This window comes from Uloborus diversus, chromosome 8 (genome assembly GCF_026930045.1).
Source record: "Uloborus diversus isolate 005 chromosome 8, Udiv.v.3.1, whole genome shotgun sequence".
In the NCBI taxonomy this organism is placed as follows: Eukaryota; Metazoa; Arthropoda; class Arachnida; order Araneae; family Uloboridae; genus Uloborus; species Uloborus diversus.
The window spans coordinates 46,202,911-46,224,695 of NC_072738.1; the positions used below are offsets into that span (position 1 = coordinate 46,202,911).

The following is a 21,785-nucleotide window of genomic DNA, read 5'->3' on the forward strand; positions in this document are numbered from 1 at the left end:
CATCTTTACCATAGTTTTGAAATCTTGGGAGACTGCTGAAAAAGTAGTTTTCTAGCGAACATTTGCCATCATTTAGTTAAAAAGAACAAGAACTTAAACCTAAAATTTAACATTTCAACCTAGAGGATAAAAATACAACACCACTTCTCCAAAACTCAAGATTTAATTAATAATTATTAATTTTTTTCTCATGAGGTAATGAATAGTGGTTTTTTATTTTAATCACACAAATCAAATAAAACTGTTTGAAACCCGTCAAAACACTGGAAACTTTCAGCTTTGCAGGAAGCAAATAAAAAATTGTTCAGGTTGAGTTTTTCTAATAATCAATTTAATATACATCAATAGAGCTTCACACATTACAGTAAAAATACAAAGCTGATGAAATTAAGGTGAATGTTTCCAGCTTGTAAATACCTCGCACAAAGTGTTTACTACATAATATTCATTAAGATTCAATCCTTTCGCTTTAAAGCATTGGCTTTGATTCGATGATCAGGACCTTTAGAAATTTGAACATCTTTATTTCTGACATCTTATTTGCTCCTGTCCTCATGCTGTACCCGAAAGCAGAACAACATCCGCTCTTTTTACGAAAATTTTGCGCCTTTGAAATTCATGATTAATTTTAAAAAATCAATCAAATTACAGATGCGTAAACAGAGCAATTCGTCGTAAAAAGCAATACAAATAAGACTTCCGCCGGAAAATTCGAGTGAACCCGTGCAGCCCTGCTACCTAGTGTTCAAAAGAGTAAGTGTGGCTTGGAATTTGGTGAATAGTTGAGATGACTAAGCTGTTTCAAAGTGAACAAATTGAAATTTTGTTTTGAAAATTACAGTACATAAAGAAAGATCGATGCATTTTATAATAAAAGTTGCATTCAAACATTATTCTTTATTTTTGGCACTAAATTTGTTCCTTCAAAAAGAAAGTGGAAATTTTTCACTTTTTTTTTCCACGGGGCAAAGTGAAAAAAATGAAATTTTTTTCTAATGAATTATTTTTTGTTCTATTGTAGAAAAAAAAAGAGCCAGTAATAAGTAAATAAAAGGATGACCGCATGCACTAGACTAATTGTGCAAAATATTTAAAATACAACTAAGCTTAATAATAACTAAATAAATACTGCACCGAATATTAGTAGGTCTCAGTTAATATTTAAAATGTTAATAATAAGAGCTTTATCAGTTGATTAATATTGAAAATAATTTTTGACTTATAACAAAGTATTACAATTTCAATATCAATTTTTGAAAATTGCTTGTATTATCATATGTTTTGATCTAAGTAGGTAATTTTTTTCCTGACTGAAATAGACTATATGTCTTACTACATAGTTGAAATATTACCAGATAGGTATTGCTAAAAGCGGAGAAATTTCAATTACCGGGGACGATTCTGGATTTGCATGTCTACTTCAGACAGAGCAGATATGAGTCATTCATAAACTTTTTTTTTTAAACAACATTAAGATCATGAATGTGCTTGCTTTAATATTTACAAATACAAATACAAAAGTGACGACCAGCAACAGGCTCTGGGCCCAGCTAGACTGGTCCTAGTCAATTTACAATCCCCAGTGAAGATCAATGGCCCTCTTAAAACTGTCTACTCCTTTGCTCATTACCACCTCTTCCGGTAAGCTGTTCCAAGGTTCCACTACCCTGCTAAAATAATAATTTTTCCTAATATCCATGTTAGCCTGAGATTTAAATAGCTTAAAACAATGACCCCTTGTCCTGTTTTCAGTGCTAAACTTTAGCCCCGTAACATCTTTCGTTTTAATAAATTTAAACAGCTGAATCATGTCCCCCCGGTCTCTTCTTTGCTCAAGACTGTACATTTTTAGCCTTCTAAGCCTGGAATCATAATCTAAGTGGGAAAGTCCACTTATTAGCCTTGTAGCCTGCCTTTGAACCCTTTCCAATACATTAATGTCTTTCTTAAGATAAGGAGACCAAAACTGAACAGCATACTCCAAATGGGGTCTTACCAAACTTCTATATAAGGGCAGAAGAACTTCTTTAGATTTATTTGAAATAGATCTATTGATAAACCCAAGATCCGAATATTTTGATATATATGTATATATCCGATATTTTCGACCCGTGAAAGTTAGGATATTTTGTAAAAATTTTATTGTGTTGGCCCCTTTGTTGTGGAGGCCCCGGGGCAGTAGTCCGCCTGCCCTCCTTTAAATCCGGCCCTGATCTTTTGGCAAGAGCATCTGGCTTAAAGTTTTTTGCATTCTTTAGGAGCGGTCTGTGAGACTTCACCTCCCTTTCAGCGTTAAAATTTGGCAGTTTAAAAAAAAGCTAAAAGTTTTTTTTTTCTCTTAATTTAAAATCCAAGAATTTAGCTTATTAACGGAAAATGCCTTTATTTTAGGAATTTTTTAGCTCTTGGAAAATAAATGTTTAAAAAGAATGAGTTTTTAACCACCAGGTTACCGGGGCTGACAAGAGTAGTAACAAGCTAGAGTTTGTTTTGTTCATTCCTGTTTTTTTTCTTCTCAAAACTTTGAAAAAAAAAAAAAAGAATAACTATAAAAGTTGCTTTTTGAGTATCTGAGGACTAGTAATAACAGAATAAACCTTATGTAAAATTATTTTGATGTTGAAATACTTGTTGGCATATTGATCACACAGCCGCGGTTAAAAAAAAAAAGTCGTTTATCACATTTTTAGACCAAAAATTTTCCATTATTTGACATTAATCCTAGATACAAAATTTACTACCTTTGTATGGAACATATAGTACATCCATATTTTCAAACTGAAGTTTTAAACAATAACAATTTAACTTGTTTCATAAAAAAATTTTAAAATTTGTTAAAATGATTTTTTTTTTTTTGTGCAGGAGGCCAAGGTTTTGTCAGTCAAAAATATAGCAAACATTTTTTAGTGCTTTTGAAACCAAAGAGTACACTTGAAACATCTGTTTCTCGTTTCATATAGTACAGTGGAACCTTGATTTTACATTTCCTGTCCAACCAGTGATGAAAAATATTTGAAGCGGAAAACGTAAAAATGGGACGGTGGTAAAAATCTAAACATCGACTTAATTAAAAATCGACTCTTATCCAATGAAGTGAGAAAAATGTATAACCTTTATTTATGGCTTACTTATGGCACAATCCTTATTTTTTTTTTTTTTAATTTGCTTCTTAGTTGGCATTTACTCATAAAAATAATTTCAGAGTTTTTGTGCATAGAATTGCTTCATCAGCTGTGGGAGACATCCTCGAGATTATTTCTTCTTCATCTTCATCATTAATTATCATCAGAAGCAGGTAGTGATGTAAAATACCCGGGTATTTATTTTTAGGGGTAAATACCCGGGTATTTATTTCAAAAATTTATATTCAACTAAAATACTTTTCTGTATGTATTCCACTATGTATATACAGTTGGCTCTGTTTAACGAAGCTCTATTTAACAACTTTCTCTATGTAATGACGACTTTTCATGCTCAGATGGCACACTATCAGGGTTGCCAGATAAGAAAAGTAAATACGGGACAGGCTTCTAGGAGTGAAAAGGAGTTGGGGGAAGGGGATTCTTCAGACATGTATTCATGATGAATCTGAAAAATTCAATCACCAATTCATTGCGATTGACGATGCATGCGCACAGATATATTTCCAACACAAGAAAATCCACCAATTCATTGCGATTGACGATGCATGCGCACAGATATATTTCCAACACAAGAAAATCGTCGGTCTAGGTATGACAAGTGAAAATTGCTTCAACATTTGAACGGAGCAATTGCATGTTTGGAGATATTTTGATAGTTGAAATGGAAACCCTAACTTCAGCAGATGAACCCTAAACTCCAGTAGATAGCGTTCATTTTTGACCACTTTTCATTTTCCTCAAATGACAATCTTACCAGTAAAATAGTTACGTTATGGGATCCAGTTCAGCCCTGTCAAAATAAAGATTTCCTTGCATGTCAAACATTACCAAAAAAATATATCAAATTATCATCCCATGGAGCGAGTTTTATTGTTGATGGCGTCAGGAGCATTACTCAATCATTTGCTATTATATATATGAAGATTAGTCAATGAGCAAATACAAACCAAATCAAAACAAAAACATTTTTTGCGTTTGTTGCCACATGATTTTCTTATTGCTCATTATTTCATTTTTTGTTTTACTTTATTTTTTTCCCTTAAAATAATATCTCGTTCCGTAAAATATTGTCATCAGTTAGAATACGGGACTTTAGCCATCTTGTGTGGAAGTTCCCCGGGACGCGGGACAATTTTTCAAAATACAGGACTGTCCTTTGAAATCCAGGACATCTGACAACCCTGCCCACTATAGTGTTAGAAGCATTCTATTTAAGGACGATTTTTTGTGGTCCCTTAAAAGTCGTTAAACAGAGAGCCAACTGCATATAACCAAACATATACAAAACAATAAATTTTTGCAAAAAATTTGTCTTTTGATCACATATTTAAAGAATTATTGTGTGAAACAATTTAGCAGTCTAATATGATATTACAATACAATACAAAAGTGACGGCCAGCAACAGGCTCTGGGCCGAGCTAGACTGGTCCTAGTCAGTTTACAATCCCCTGTGAAGATCAAATGGCCCTCTTAAAACTATCTACTCCCATACTCATTACCATTTTTCCGGTAAGCTGTTCAAAGGTTCCACTACCCAGCTAAAGAATAATTTTTTCCTAATATCCATGTCACATTAAATGTGTTGGATATGCCTAATTGATGTTGATAACCAAATTTCAGATATAAAAAGCCATTCTATCAAAAGTAAAAAGCTTAACTGGTTACAAAAAAAAAGCAAACATCAATTTTAAGGTCCTAGTCTTTTATAACCAAGTAATATGTCCCTGCGTGACATCAAAATGTAACGAAATGTCGTTCAATTTATTATTACTATTTATTGACCTATATCTTTTGTAAAAATTTCCTCCAAACCTGATTCAAGTGTTCAGGCATATTCTGCATCCTTTTTCAGTAAAATGTGTTTGAAGATGTTTAAAAAATTTTTTTATTAATTCTAAAGGAAAGAAACTGCTGAGGTTTGTTTCAAAATGATAAAGAACTGATAATGGGAAAGAAAAATTAAAGATAGTTGCACTTGCAGCAGGAAGGAATTTTGATACTGTCTCAGAAATCCTGTGTTACTGATGGAATGACTCTAAAATAAAATCCCAAAATAGTATTTTAAAAAGAAGAAAATTGAGCCAAAGATAGTTTATTTTAAATTCTGACAGTTTTTTGATAAGATTTCACTAAGCCTTTAATTAAAAAAATTATAATATATAAATTTTTTATCTTTCAATTTACGGTTTATGTTTTAAAAAGAAAATCATCAACTTTTGACACCACCTAAAATTTTTTTGCAAAATGCGCAACTACTAAGGGATTTACCCTGTCTTCGGAAAAAAATTTACCTTCCCACACTACATCACTAATTGCGTGTATTAAAAATAGTTTCAATAAATTTTCATCATGAAGTACTGGGGAGCAAAAGCAAATAAGCAAGGCTACATAAAACAATATTTTGATTTTTTTTCCCTTATTAATGTGTGTGAAAACTGTTTCTATATTTGCCAGGTTATCACTTAAACAGCAATAAAATTAATAAATAACATCATAGTCTTAATAACTTCTCAGTTTATTCTTCCAAAATCCCTCATGCTTCCTTTTTTTTTCCATTTTGGATATGACTAACCTAGATTGTGATTTTGAAATCCTGAAGTTCATCATTGAATTGCTCATACAGTCGAGCCTCCATATATCGAACTTCCACATATCGAAATTTTCTATATATCGAAATCTCAGCAAATTTCAATGTTCATTACATAGAAAAATTGCTTCTATATATCGAAAAAATCTCTATATATCGAAATTTTTTCGAGACATTCGTAGATTTTTTTTCCACTTTAGACTGTTTGTCTCATGAAAAATGAAGGTTAGGGGAGAAAATTATGTTTACTAAAGGTTGCTAAGAAACTCATAAGAAATCTGGGTTTGAGGGGTGTGTAGATAGGTCGTTGTTCCATTCTGGAGTTCTTAAATTCCCTCAAGTTTATTTCAAATCTTAGTTGTAACCAGTAACACTGTAAAATCAGTTTCAAGTTATCCTTTTTGTCTGTTGATTATCATTCCCAGTCTTTTCAGCTTCAGTAAAAATCGTTCAAGTTAAGTAGATTGATTTTTTACTTTTCTCCCGATTATATTGTCAAAATGAAAATCCCCTCATGTTGCGAATCAAGTTGAACTGCCGAAGAATAAAGATGTATGAAGGCACAAAAATGTAATTTCTGTTAATTTTTCAGTTATTAACTTTCGTTTAATCCGATGCTCGTATAAATTAGAAATTGGGTTTCATGCACGAAAATTAGCTTTAATTTTAATGTTTTAGGAGATTTTTATGATAAAATAAGATCGTTTCTGTATATCGAAATTTCTATATATCGAATTTTTTTCCGGCAATTTGCTACTTCGATATATGGAGGTCCGACTGTACTTCTCCAATTATGACATTGAAAAGAAAGATTCTTTGGTTCACACGATATGTTTCTTTCATAATTTCCTCAAGTCTTTCAATAAAAAATATTATAAACTGTGTAATACATATGTATGTATCAGTTTTATCAACTATTTCATATTTAGATTTTTAAAAAAAATTCACATTCACTTTTTGCATTTTTTTTTGTAAAATACCCAGTTTTTGGGTATTTATTTACCCAGGTCATGGGTACCCAAAAAATATTGACCTACCCACTGGGTATTTACTTAATCCACATCACTAGAAGCAAGTAATAAATCTGATTTTGAAGAAACTTGTGATGCACAAGATGATACATGAACCACCAACTTCTTGAAAATTTTCAAGGGTGTTAACAGATCTAGTGTTCAATTACAATGAAGGAGGATTGGACAATCAGCAGAAATCCCTTTCACAGACAAAAGGTAATTAGACAGAACATCAGAGCGGCTTCGAACAGCTATAAAACAAATTTATCTTAAAAAAATATAATTGTCAAAAAAAGTTTCTGTGCAGCTTTTGAATGAAAAACTATTTTAATTTGTTTGTAGAAAAAAAAACCTATAAAGAGGACTTTCCGAAAAATGGTAACGTAAAATCTTGAATATAAATATTTTAACATTATTATTTATTACAAATACAAAAGTGACGACCAGCAACAGGCTCTGGGCCCAGCTAGACTGGTCCTAGTCAATTTACAATCCCCAGTGAAGATCAATGGCCCTCTTAAAACTGTCTACTCCTTTGCTCATTACCACCTCTTCCGGTAAGCTGTTCCAAGGTTCCACTACCCTGCTAAAATAATAATTTTTCCTAATATCCATGTTAGCCTGAGATTTAAATAGCTTAAAACAATGACCCCTTGTCCTGTTTTCAGTGCTAAACTTTAGCCCCGTAACATCTTTCGTTTTAATAAATTTAAACAGCTGAATCATGTCCCCTCGGTCTCTTCTTTGCTCAAGACTGTACATTTTTAGCCTTCTAAGCCTGGAATCATAATCTAAGTGGGAAAGTCCACTTATTAGCCTTGTAGCCCGCCTTTGAACCCTTTCCAATACATTAATGTCTTTCTTAAGATAAGGAGACCAAAACTGAACAGCATACTCCAAATGGGGTCTTACCAAACTTCTATATAAGGACAGAAGAACTTCTTTAGATTTATTTGAAATAGATCTATTGATAAACCCAAGTACCTTATTGGCCTTGTTACTAGCAATGCTGCACTGTTAACTAAACTTTAAATCCTGACTTATTAAGACCCCCAGATCAGTAACTTTGTCTGCCTGACTAATGACTGAACCTTGCAAATAATAGCTTGTACACTTATTTCCATGCCCTAAATGTAGCACTTGACATTTCCCAACATTAACAGCCATACCCCATTTATCAGCCCACTCCGTAATATGATCTAGATCCTCTTGCAGCTGATTTGCTTGTTCTTCATTTTCTGCAGTCCCCATAACTTTGACATCATCAGCAAAACAATTCATGTTTCCAGAAATATTTTTGTGAATATCGTTCATAAAGACAATGAACAAAACAGGCCCTAACACTGATCCTTGAGGAACCCTGCTTAAGACCTCACTCCAATTAGAATAATTTCCCCTTACAACTACTCTTTGTTTCCTTCCGGTCAGCCAGTTTTTTACCCAAATGAAAGTTTTCCCTCCTATTCCTATATCAGCTAATTTGCTAAGTAGAGCAACATGCGGTACCTTATCGAAAGCTTTTTGAAAATCAATGTAAACAACATCTACAGGCTTCTTATTGTCCAAAGCCATGGTAACTTTGTCATAGAAATGTAATAAATTAGTTGCACAAGATTTGCCTTTCCTGAAACCGTACTGAAAACTAGTCAATAGATTATTAGTCTCTAGAAAATTTACTATCTTAATTTTCATCAATGTTTCAAAAATTTTGCAAACCACCGAAGTTAGACTCACAGGTCTATAATTTCCCGCACTCCCTTTAGACCCTTTCTTGAAGAGCGGTGTAATGTTAGCCAGCTTCCAGTATTTTAGTTCTGAAAAATATTTCGGTTCGGAATATTTTTCAGAATAGTTAGAATTAGTTATAGTCTTTTTCAGGGATCAGCAGAAAATGATGTCAGAAGCAGGATAACTTACGAAACTGAGAAATTAAAAATCAGGATTCCACTGCATTAGTTGTTTATAACTTAACCAGAGCCAGTTCTGGTAGTTTTGCCGTCCCGATGGCGATATTGACAAGTGCCGCTCCTTCATCTTAACATAAAAAATTTCTTTTTTTAAATCATTGAGCATACTCTCCTGTAATGCTGCAAAGAAAAAAACTAAGGAACAAATTTGAGTTTTTCAATTTTTGCCTCCTTAGATTTTGCCACCCCTAAAATCCTCCGTCTTAGATGGTGGCACAGGCCGCACCTGACCTTAACAGTGGATAATATCAACACCTTCTAGACTTGAAACAAGCCTACCAACGAGTTGCTTTCAGCAATGATTGCGCAACGCAAGTAGGCTGACGAAAAACTATGCAGGGTAGCTATTTTTCAGAAAAAATCCTAATCTGATAAAAAAAGCCAGCTTGGGGATATTTTACTACTCAAGCATGCGAATTTGCGCATGCTTTGCACAGATTCAGCTAAAGCGATTCAACTATTTGGCAAGGGATATTTCCGTTAATTTTTACCAACACGTGCTTGTCACTCTCTTATAGAAAGACAAGTTGTGCGTCAAGTTTCAAATTACTGTTACAGAATGGGATTTAAAACTGTTAGATAAAATTATGCCTGTAATTTTTACATCTTGCTGGTTATCAAGACACATCAAAATTTGCAGCAGATTGTCCCTTATATAAATCATAGTTGTCAAGGAATGAAGAGACCATACATTTTCATGTAAATGATATTTTAATACATGAACATCAAGTTCGATGGGGATTAAAATATCTATGAATTAAAATACCTATCGAATTAATATATTTCTAAATGACTGGAGCTAATTAATAAATCACAGCATTTCTTATACATCCCATATAAAAACGAATGAGAGAAAATTAAAAACTCTAACGAAATCAAATAAAAATCAATTTTTTTTGCAGAAACTTTCCTTTTCAGAAATTTTGGCGTGGAACCTCCAGATATATATTCCAAGAATTGTGTTTAATTTTTTCAATGTGATAAAATATTTTCTACCCAAATTTCTGCTGGTTAATGTCAATTTATTATTTCTAACAATAATAAGTTATTTAATATGGCTCTTATGTTTTCTTTCCCAATATTATGAATAACAACGAGTACATTAAATCCTGATCTCAGGCACGCATGTTATTAAAAAACTTAGACACTTAATTTTATTATTAAACATGACTATAATAAACAAAGCCTAAAAAAATAGGAAAATATGTTTTTTAATTTCAATGAAAAAACATTCATTGATTTTAGAAATAGTCTTTAGAATTAAAAAATATTTTTTAGTATTTCATTTTAAAATTTTTTGGCTTTAAAATTTATTTCAGGTGAAAATTTTCTAAAGTTCAAACACTCTTTTGTTGCTTATCCTTACTTAAAAAACGGAAAGAAATAATAATAATTAAAAAAAAAACTGTATGGACTTTCAATCTAAATATATTGCCCATAAAAACAGAATAGCTTTTTCTTTTCATTAATCTTTTTAGTATTGCTGGTTTGTATGCTCGAATTTAAAAGCAATTTTGTTCAAGTATAGTGAAAAGAGAAAGTTTTTAAAAACGCCCCTTGAAACGGATTTGTTAAATTGATTGACAACCAATATGTTCATCTTTTCATTGTTCATGGCAACAATTAAAAGTGGAAGTATTTTAAATTTATACTTACTATTTTTTCATTGTTTCTGGCAACAATTAAAAACCGGAAGCAAAACGTAGGATTATGACAGATAATGCAAGCTAAGAAATAGTCTTTAAATAAATAAATAAAAAAATTGAACATGCATTATACTGGTAATTTTTTTAGGCAATGCATATGGTAAAACTATTCATTAATTCTTTCATGAAAAAAAAAGGTAATTAATACTTTTTGAACCGAATAAGTATTACTAATTTTGAATTTTACTTGAATTGAAAACAGGCTTCCTTTAATGAATTAATACTTTTCCTTCTTATTATCATTAAACTAAGTAGGAGGGAAAAACGTAGAAATAAGGATCTCGAGAAGGGATCAGCCTAACTGAGTGAATCGTGCTTTTGTCGTCCTGCGGCTTGTCCCAGTCTAGAATGTGTTGACAATACAAAGCATGCTGAGCAAAAATAAAGCTATTTCTAACAAGCTAGAGTTTATTTTGTTCATTCATGTATTTCCTTCTCAAAACTTATATATATAAAAAAACAGTAAACTCTTCCTGTTTAACAACTTTTTCTATTTAAAGATGGCTTTTCACGGCTCTAGATGGTCCACTTTCTACTTAAGCCGGGAGAACTCTCAGGCCCGGTCATTACAAAACTACGCTGCCAAAAATCAACCCTTCAACAGAAATGAATGAGGTCCACAGTAGCTGCGTTCAAGGTGACTTACATACTGACCACATGCTTTTCAGGAATGTACATTCCCCCTTTTCCCCAGAAAATTTGGGTTCGGGCCTCAGAGGCCCAGAGCGAGCGCTCACGCTAATTTCAGATTGTGAAGGTAAAGGAAGAGGTTGTGAAATGCATCGCTATTTAAGCTACAAAGATGAAATGAAGAGGTTGCAGACCTTGTTGGTTGAGGTTTCAACTGATAAGAACTTTCTTAATGAAAATGAAGAAGTTGACACAGAACAGTAAAGCGATCATCAGTAATGCTTAGAAGATTTAGATTCATGTATCATAAAACTTTCTTAAACCATTACTTTTTAAAACATATTTTAGAGGCTATTTATCTATTTATAATTCAGTGTTGAAAACACATTTTTTTTCTATTTTGCAAACTTAATTTACTGAAATAACCACTCCGGGCCTATGTAGCCCCCCCCCCCCCCCCCCCCCCCCGCGAGCGTTCGTGTGACGAAAAGTAACGCGAGTTTCTCCCGGGTTAAGGACAATTTTTTGTGTTCCCTTGAAAGTCGTTACAGAGAGCCAAGTGTAACTATAAAAGTAGTTTATTGACAGTTAACAGAATAAATCTTATGTAAGGTGATTTTGATGTTTGAATATTTGTTGGCATATAAATAACACAGTGGTGGTTAGAAAAAAAAAGGGCGTTAATCACATTTTGAGACCAAAAATTTCCATTATTTGACACTAAACCTAGATATAAAATTTACTACCTTTGGATTGCATCAAAACTTTTCATGCACGACTCTTCTCTTTCGTGATTAAAACCAGAGACTGAAGAATAAATTCGTAAAAGTAATTTTAAAACTGCAATCTTGCTCTTCTTTCAAAAGTATTTTCTTCCTTACAATTTTCAGACCTTTTATTTCTGCTATTTGAAACATCTCTATAAATTCAAAAAAATTACATTTACTGCGAAAGCACACATTTTTGAGAAAATGAAGATTTTGCGAGATGAAAACTTCGTGATCATATGAAAAAACCGAAAGTTGAGAATTTTGACATGAAAAAATATTTGAAACTTTACAATTTTTTGCTTCTACAATGAGATTGTCAATTAAATGCTTTTTCAGTATTTGTACATGTGAAAGACTGAAAATGGAGAACATCTACATTTACTGGCGACTCACTAGAAATATTCCGGTATTTTGCCAATATCTTTGCAATGTGAATGTTGATATTCACTGGCAAATGTAAAAATTTACCAAGGTTTTGGCTTTTTAAAGTTACATACATGTATGATTTGTTTAAAATGGCACCTAGACTATTTGTTTTAAGGCAAAAAATTTACCCTTGCCACCTAAATTTAAATTCTTACTTCTTCCACTGACACAGCTTACACATTAAAATGGAAATGAAAACAAAAGCAACATGTGTCATGTCCATGAGCCCACTGAACGAAAACACATTGAAGTTGACTTCTTTCATTCTCAGAAAAACATTTATTTAAAAACAAAACTCAAAAGAACTTAAAAAAAGAAAACACACACACACACATTATCTTCAAAGTGCAGAAGAATAACCTTGCTTATTGTTAAAGTAAATTAATTTATATGCTATATTACTCAAATTATAGTATTCCAAGTTCTTTAAAATACGAAACCTAAATGCAAATAAGTTGAAACGACATTTTGCAAGCTTAACACATGATTGATGAATTTTATTAATTATAGCATTAATTGAATGTGGAACTGGAATGTTGCAAGATCATAATTATTTTTCTTTGAAACCAACAAAAGCTTTGTCATGAACAAATGAAAGATGATGAGTTTATCATGAAGTTCGAAATTCAGAACATAAAGTGAATCAGGACTCTTCATTAGTCTCTTCGGCATTTTTACCAGCCGAGGTTTCAACATTAAAAGCTCTAACAAACAATATATTATTGCATCTTATTACGAGATCTTTAAAGAGATCACCAGTAGCGCCTTCCATGCATTCTGTAGCACCTTTTAGTAGAATATTCATATAACTATCGACAGCTTTCAGCTCGCCTTTATACTCCATCCCCCATTTTAACTTGACGAGCACTTGATCTCCAACAAGTGATTTGAGAAATGGGGCTGGATTCACTGGACCTGTCATCTTTACGAACATAAACAACACAGCTTATCAATATTTTAACTTGACTTCAGAACAAGTCACTTGTATACGATGATGACAAAGGTGCCGCACAAATAAAAAAATTAGCTGCCGCAAGCTCGTATCGTAGTCAGTGAGCTGGTCGTAGTAGACGAGCTCGTAGCAGCGAGCGGTTGCCAGTTGCCAAGATTCCATTTTGGGTTCGGGTGCGTTCGTCGACTTTGACTGGTTGACCGGTGACTAACCGCAGCGTCGACAACAATTGAAACTGGTTGATTTAACCACGTGACATTTTTGACCAATAATAAATATGTTTTCACATGCGAGTTATTATTAACCTGATGTCATTAGCTGTCATATGATCAACCTAGAGCCGCTATATCATAGACTAATAATAAGAGTAGACCGAGCTTTCTCATTCTTGCTGATGAAGAAAATTGGTTCATAGATGTATCATGTGACTAGTGGAAGGGATTGGCGAAGACTTTGGCAGCATGGTTGCTAGATGGCAGCATTATCTACAGTTTGGCACTCGACATGTATTTTACGACAATGTGTTTTCATTAAAAAAAACTTCCAGGTGCAGAGATTGAACTGTTTTTCTTTTAGTTATGCATTATTTTGACATTAGTAATAGTTTTTGATCAGTTTTCGGTAACTTTTATTTCATTTGGAGCTGTCAGCGTTGGCGTGAACGAAATGGCGTAAACGTTTTGCGTTAACGCAAAAATGTACTAATCGGTATCTTAAATTGAAACTGTAGGTAAAAATCTTACCGTTTCCTGATTCTTCTTGGTCGCTTGCATCTTTTATTGATTAGAGAGTTATTGAAATTGACTACAGAAAATGCACAATACTATCTAAACGAAAAACTCACTATATTAACAAAATATTTACAACTTAGAATAACAAATTTACAAATCAGACTCCATAAAAGATCATTCTTCCGTGTTCCATAAATTCTATTTATTTTATTTCGCGCTGGCGTTGATCGTCTGCTACGAATAACGCCCGCTGTTGCTAGGATATCCACCAGTCACATGGTTTGGTTTATGAGCAGCAAAAGGGTTGCCATAGCTCGGTCTACTCTTATTATTAGTCTATGCGCTATATAGATAGGCCGACGCATCAGCTTAAGTTTAGCCATTTTGGATCGGATTTTTCATCGTTGCACTCTTAGGGTTACCACAGCACAGTTCGGTCACGGCAAAAACAAATCATCAGAACTGTGAAGTTTAAATTAAAAAAAAAAATTTATCTTTTTAATTCTTTTGCTAAGCTTTGGGATCACTTCTTCTGCAAATAAGTTTTCTCTGTAATGCAAATGGAATTTTGTTTCTATTTGTGTTGTAAAAAAAAAAAAAAATCCTTAAAAAAAAGAAATACAAACTGTAACCAAAAGTTTTTGGTTTATTAGTAAACAACTAAGCTCCACTCGATCGCTTCAAGCTCGAGAATCATGGGAAACGCCACAGAGTTGATGTTTTATTTTTTAAAAAATCTAATTTAATTCCCATGCAAACTTATTTTTAAGTTCAATATTTTTGAGGCAAAGGTGTAAAAAAGTTTTTAACTATCAAGTTAACCTGAGAAATTGTGCTCGACACCTATTTATTCTGCTATGCAACTAAATACACTTAAAGAAAATTAAATTGTTTGAAGTCAAGCTATTTTCAATCTAGGTATAGAACCTAAACTTTCGTGAATTAAACTTACTTTTTTAGTGCAAATTGATTAAAGGAATCTGTACGTATAACTAATCGTAAGATTAATCTAGGTAAAGAAATGTTAACAGTTTGATTCACATTGTGTTGATTTAGTTTCGTTCAGCTAATCACATATATTTCTTTTTTCCAGGAAGTTTGAATACACATTGAAGAATATGGTAAGTTATTAGATGATGTGGATAAATGATTAGTTTCAATTGTTGGTAAATAAATCTGGCGGTCGAAGTTAGGCCTAGTCGTAACTACTTATTTCCTAATTGAACTTGTGAGGTTACGATTTTTTTCAGCAGCAGATACACTTATTCCCAATGTGGATAGAGAACAATCATAATTTATAATCTATACTATCTCTTCCCTGTAGAGAATTCCCTTTTTGTTTCATTAACTTTTCAGCTAACATGTACAAGCGAAATCTTGGTATGAAATTCTAAACTAATTCAAAACTGGAATTTTCTATTTTTGAAATTCTGTTTGGCCTTAATAAAAGTTCAGTTGGATTAATGAAAATTTTTTGATATAGTTAGAAGTCATTTTTTGACATCCAGTGAAACAAAATCAATTTTTGGTATGTTATTTTGTTGATAAAGTATATAATGTGTCAACTTTGACATCACCAACTATTGAAGGATTGATGTGCAAAAATTCTTCCCATATCCAATAGGCTATTTTCAAAATGCAATATTCAAATATTGAATGTAACTATTAAGTAGCAAAAAGAAACTTAAAAGATGTAGGGGAGAGGGGTATATAAATGGATTTTTCTCAACTGTCCCAAACTTAATGAAATGTTGCAAAATATACTTGGCAGCACTATGAGCCATTTTCTATGAAAATGTGAAGTGATTGGCTGTAAAATGTTCCAAGTTACGTCAATCATGCAATTTTGCAATTAAAAAAGTAATTTAAGCTAGATAAGTTTAAATGCTAATTAATACACTTTTATATACTGAATTATAAAATTTAATAATTTCAAAATAACTAGCCTATTTATTGAAAATAGTGATTTATTAATCAAATTTATCAAGAAATATCTATTAGGGTAACAACAAAATTGACAGCCTCTTCCTGTGGGGCACATTTGGACATGCTTTGGCGGCACATATAGACTTGTTTAAATGTACCCCTAATGTTGTATATCTATGAGCAGAGCAGCCAACTTTTGAAAATCCAAAATTGTAGCAGCATTTTGCAGGGTGAGGGGGGCACTGCCGCAGATTTAGCACAGTGATGAATCGTCAGCAGTATAAAGAACAAAAACAATGATATTTAACAAATTTCATATATGATAGAGAAAATATTAATATAGAATAAAAAAAATGTACACGGAATTTTTGACCGTTTTTCCGCTGTTTTCCCAAAGAGTCAATGGCTGGATCAGCGTCAAGATCTAAAAACCAATCCATCTTTACACTATGCAACTTTCAAAGAACGATGCTTGTTGCACAGAGACCGTAAGCACATGTGTTGAAGTTTGATTTTCTGAACTTACCGGTTTTTTTTTCATGCTTTTTTTTTCTTTTCGCATTCTTAGGATCACAAATTAGAAAAACAGAAAATCGTAATTTTTTGACCCTCTTTCATAGTGTTGTAGTTTAAAGCTGTAATTCATAGAAACTACGATTTATTCATAGCAGTTGGCAGTTCTGTCTATAAGATATTACACAAAATTGAAAAAAAGAAAAAAAAAATATAATTAAAATAATTAATAAGAGTCATTTATTTTGGAACAATAAATGGCAATCTGTTAATAGCCATTCATTCAAACTTAGTAAATTTTATTTCTAATATTGGGATCGGTAAAGTTCATGATAGCAAAAACGCAGAGGGAAAAACGGTAATCAACACATGACCCCGATGACTGATAAGTACTACATACTTTTCTTTTAAGGGAATCCATTTGATGTATTCTTAATTTTTGGCAATTTTGATTTATTTATCGCTATTGCAAGCTGAAAATTTTATAGTTGCCGACATTAAACAACTTCAATTTTTAAATTCTATGGTTGCCATATACTTAAAGATAGGGATGCACCAAATTCAAATTCGGTCAAATGTTGCCGATTAATTGGCGAGGAAAATATTTTTAAATACTTCATAACAATAAATCTTAAAGTATTCTTTGTATAAGAAACCAAGATGAATAAACTTATTAACAGTAAATATATAATTTTCTGCAACATGTAGTGAAAGTACTTTCTAAATTAAAGACAATCAAAACAGTTTGCCTTCAGCTGACTTTGACTTCAGCTGCTGACGTAACATTATTATGAAGAATTAATTCTGAGTACTTTTAAATATTATGAAAAAACGTGAGTGTTTCAGGAATGTGCCCACACTTCAACTATTTCTTCCTGGTTTGTATATATTTACTCCCACACTAAAAAATTCTCCACTTTACTTCATTTTTTTTTTTCAAAAATTGAGGTTGAAGTAACATTAATTTTGCTAATTTATTTATTTATTTATTTTTTTGTGAATAAATATGCATATTTTCAGTGTTGCAACATGCTTCATATGTGAATATTTTTCTCTACACCCTACCTTGAGCAATGTGCTTTAAGATCACCTTATAAGTTAAATAAATAATGAAAGTATTTGGATTAAGTGTTTACTCAATACTATAAGTGCCTATTAAGTTAAAAAATACTAAATACTGCCAACTAACTTAAAATTTGAATCTTCATGTTTAGTGAGCGTTTTCAAGCCTTCCCTTCCCGTCAAAATTTTTGCTGACTCACATGTTCTTTCTGAGGTAGAAAGAAAAAAAGAGCTTCGCTCTGTGAGTGGGGAGGGGGAAAGGCTTGAGAGTGATGTAGCAAGCGTCAGGATTGACGCATTTTCAAAATCTTATTGCATCCACTACCATAACACTTGCTCATTTCTGTCTACCATGCCATAACCCTTCTTGTATTTTATGTTTTGCTGAAGACTTGTACACGCATTGTTTTGCCACTCCCAGTTCACAGTCACTTTCAAGCGATCCCGCCAATGCCCCCTCACCTCCCTTCTGCCCTGACCTTCCCATTTGGAATTTTTGCTGAGGCAAACGTTCTTTCATGGGGAGAAAGAAAGAAGTAACTTACTGGTGGGGAGGGGGAAATCCTGGAGAGTGATGATTGCAATCGTTAGTTGTACTTTTTGAAATCCAATTGCATTGGTTTCTTTAACACTCTCATTTTTATCTGCTATGCCATTCTACTGCTTAGACATTAATACCTTTTTGTAGACTATTATTTTCAACCCTTCTTATAAAAATATGTTTTTCCTGATGACTACCACTCCCATTCAAGCCAAGAACATTTGTGAAATTTAGTTTTAATGCTACCAGAGATATAGCTCTTGAAGATTTTAATGAATTCTAATTTATTTTAATTGTATTGTGCTATTTTATTATGATAAATATTTAAATATAGGAAATTAAAGATGCTTATACTCTCCAAGCATGACATAGTGTTTAAAGATGTTTTATTAATTATAAAATGGATTATTTATATGCTAGTGCTTAACACGATCATCCCCAAGTTCAGAAACAGTTTTAAATTCATTTTTACAATATACCCAGCTGCTCCATAAAATTTTTAAATGCTTCTTAAAATCACCACAAATGCTCCCCAAATTGTTTCTCCAAATTTGGCAACACTGATGATGTCATTTTTTAATTATGGTGTATAATGATTCAGTTTTGAGTGTTTAATGGGCAAACGCACCACTTGCTAAGCTAAAAACAATAAATCCTAGCAAGTGGTGCGTTTGCCCATTGTTACTCTATATTACATGTACTGGAGCTTAAACATTCTCTTCTAGTTTATAGTTAAAATTTTGGTTTTTTGACCATAATTAATGAATCCTCCACGGCTGATGAGCTCTGGATTCACTCTTTATCTATTCCTACTTAATAGCTGTTTTCATTTTTCCTTTTTATCATCATTTGTTATTTATAATTTGTTTAATATTTGTAATTCTGTTTGCTTAATTTTATATTTACTTGGCTTTTTAGTTTTGCTGCGTTGCGCATCTATGGGCTCTTGGTGTGGTCTTTTCAATATTTTTCACTTTCATTATATATATATATATATATATAACCAACCATATACAAAACAATAAATTTTTGCCCTAAAATTGTATTTTGATCACATATTTAAAGAAGAATTGTGTGAAACAACTCAGCAATCTAATATGATATTCACATTAAATGTGTTGAATATGCCTAATCAATGTTCCCATCTTTCTTTTTTGTTTTTCACTTTTCAAAGCAAAATTGAAAGTTTTACCTGTACAAATACAAAGTGAGTGACGAACTAACACCTCCTAAATACTAAATGCCTATCACGTTTTCCCTTTTACCACAGAGCAAAATGATCCCAGTAAGCATAATTTCGGTCTTCTGGCTATTGCCAACTATCGAAGGTCGAAAGCATTCGAAATTAAAAGCGGAGAAAACAATTGGTTAACTTCTAAATTTAAATTTTAAAATTAACCAATTGACGATTTGATTTGATTTGAATTGTTTGGATCCATCATCAAAGCAACACCATCCATGTATTGCCGTCAGGTAGTAGCGTTGTTTGTGTACTGGCGGAGGATCCATTGATAGGCATTTAGTATTTAGGAGGCTTTGGACAAACTAATTACAACTCAAAAACCATAACTAACTAGTAGCATGATATTATGAAAAATCAAAGATGAAAAGTTGTGCTAGCGCCATCTATGTGACAAAATTATACTTAAATCCCTTTGTTTTACCCCATAAAAAATTAAATTATCCTGCCATCCTATTTTAAGTTCTAAGTTCCTGCCATCCTATTTAAGGTCTATAATAGTTCATTCTAAATTCTGACGTTTTTTTGGATTAAGATTTCATTACGCCTTTAATTAAAGAAATTATAATATATATAAATTTTTATATTAAATTTTCATTTTACAGTTTATGTTTTAAAAAGAAAATCATCATCTTTTGATGCCACCTAACGTTTTTTTGGCAAAATGCGCAATTACTAGGGGATTTACCCTGCTTTTGGATAAATACCCAAAAAAATATTTACCTTTCCACCTGACATCACTAATTGCGTGTATTAAAAATAGTTTGAATAAATTTTCATCATGAAGTACCGGGGAGCAAATGCAAATGAGCAGGGCAACTGAAAACAATATTTTGATTTTTTTTTTTTTGCTTATTAATATGAAAACTTTCTAGATTTGCCACAATATCGCTTAAACAACAATAAAATTTAAAAATAAATAACATCATAGTCTTAATAACTTCTCAGTAAATTCTTCCAAGCATCTCTCATGCTTCCGTTTTTTTTTTGTTTTTTTTTTCATTTTGGATATGACTAACCTAGATTGTGATTTTGAAATCCTGGAGTTCATCATTGAAATGCTTATACTTGTCCAATTATGACATTGAAAAGAAAGATTCTTTGGTTCACAATATGTTTCTTTCATAATTTCAAAATTCTTCCAATAAAAAATATTATAAACTGTGTAATGTATATGTATGTATCAGTTTTACCAATTATTTCATATTTAGATTTAAATTTCTGACTCACCTTTTGCATTTTTTTGTAAAATACCCATTTTTTTGGTATTTACCCAGGCCTTGGATAAATACCCGGGTAAATATCCAAAAAATATTTACCTATCCACTGGGTATTTACCCGATCCACATCACTACTCAAATCAGATTCTTTTCATTATTATTAAGCTTTGTTTTTTGAATGTGAGTTTTCTAATGTCACAAGTTAAATGTTGAACTGAACAAAATGTAATTGAAAAAAAACTTAGTCTTCAAGTATTTTGAATTTTAATCTTACTCTCTCTTATTCTCTGATCTGAAAATTTACTGTTTTTCCTCATGTTTTTTGAATTAAAATCTGCTTGCCATGATTATAAAATCAAAGAAATTTTTGGAGCTAAATCAGGGAACATCAGAGAACTTTTTTTTTCTTTGGTTTTGTTCCCACCATGTTATAAGTCTTCTTATGTAAAAGATATTGAGTTCAGCTTAGTAAATGTCACAAATGTGAGTTTGGAGTTAAAACCCTTCCTGAACCCTCTATTTAAAGTCATTGCTATCCTACTTTTGATTCAACCTTGTCTCTGTACAGGAGAAAATTCTGGCTGCACTATTGTTAGGGTCTAACCTTGCAATTTTTATTCACATGAATTGTCTCATTCCCCTTTTCTCCCCAACCCCAGCTGCAATCTTAGGCGCCTGGCTTTAAAACCCACATTCGACAGATACTTTGGGGGATTTGGGGTAGTAAATGCCTTTAGATTTAATGTTTTGAAATACTGATGTTATGATTTTTTAAAACTGCCGATTTTCAATACTCAATGAAAAATGTTGAACACTAAACAGAGTGAACGAAAATATTGTGTTAAAAGAATTTTATGTTAAATGATTTGTATCAAACTACAGTTTAACCTATGGACTGCTTTTTATTTCATGTTAACCAATTGCTCATATTAAGTGATTGTGTTACGGATTTTACTGTTCTTAATCTTTACTAATAATAAAGCTGAATGTCCCTCTGTCTGTCAGGATCTCTGTGACGTGCATAGCGCCTAGTAGACCGTTCGGCCGATTTTCATGAAATTTGGCACAAAGTTAGTTTGTACCATGGGGGTGTGCACCTCGAAGCTATTTTTCGAAAATTCGATGTGGTTCTTTTTCCAATCCAATTTTAAGAACAAAAATATCATAAGATGGACGAGTAAATTAAGAAATTATCATAACATGGAGCCGTAACATGGGTACAAGCCAATTGGCGAGAAAATTCACCATACATTTTTTGTAAATATACAGGCGAACCAAAAGACCTTTTAATTTTCTATTACGGGCAAAGCCGTGCAGGTACCACTATTTTTAAATAAAATAAGACGCTTATAACTCT

General features: G+C 32.2%; 2 protein-coding genes across 2 annotated transcripts in view; both read left to right on the plus strand.

Moving 5' to 3' along the window:
- The window catches only part of LOC129228343 (uncharacterized), a 30,035-nt gene extending 16,736 nt beyond the window's left edge, over positions 1-13,299 (plus strand). The window contains exon 5 of the mRNA XM_054863022.1: positions 13,216-13,299. Within this exon, the coding sequence (XP_054718997.1) occupies positions 13,216-13,299 (84 nt within the window). The remainder of the gene's footprint in view (positions 1-13,215) is intronic.
- A 1,365-nt stretch (positions 13,300-14,664) lies between these two features.
- The window catches only part of LOC129228722 (histone-lysine N-methyltransferase SETD1-like), a 71,209-nt gene continuing 64,088 nt past the window's right edge, over positions 14,665-21,785 (plus strand). The window contains exons 1-2 of the mRNA XM_054863407.1: positions 14,665-14,844; positions 15,020-15,047. The gene's annotated coding sequence lies outside the window, so the exon portion shown is untranslated. The remainder of the gene's footprint in view (positions 14,845-15,019; positions 15,048-21,785) is intronic.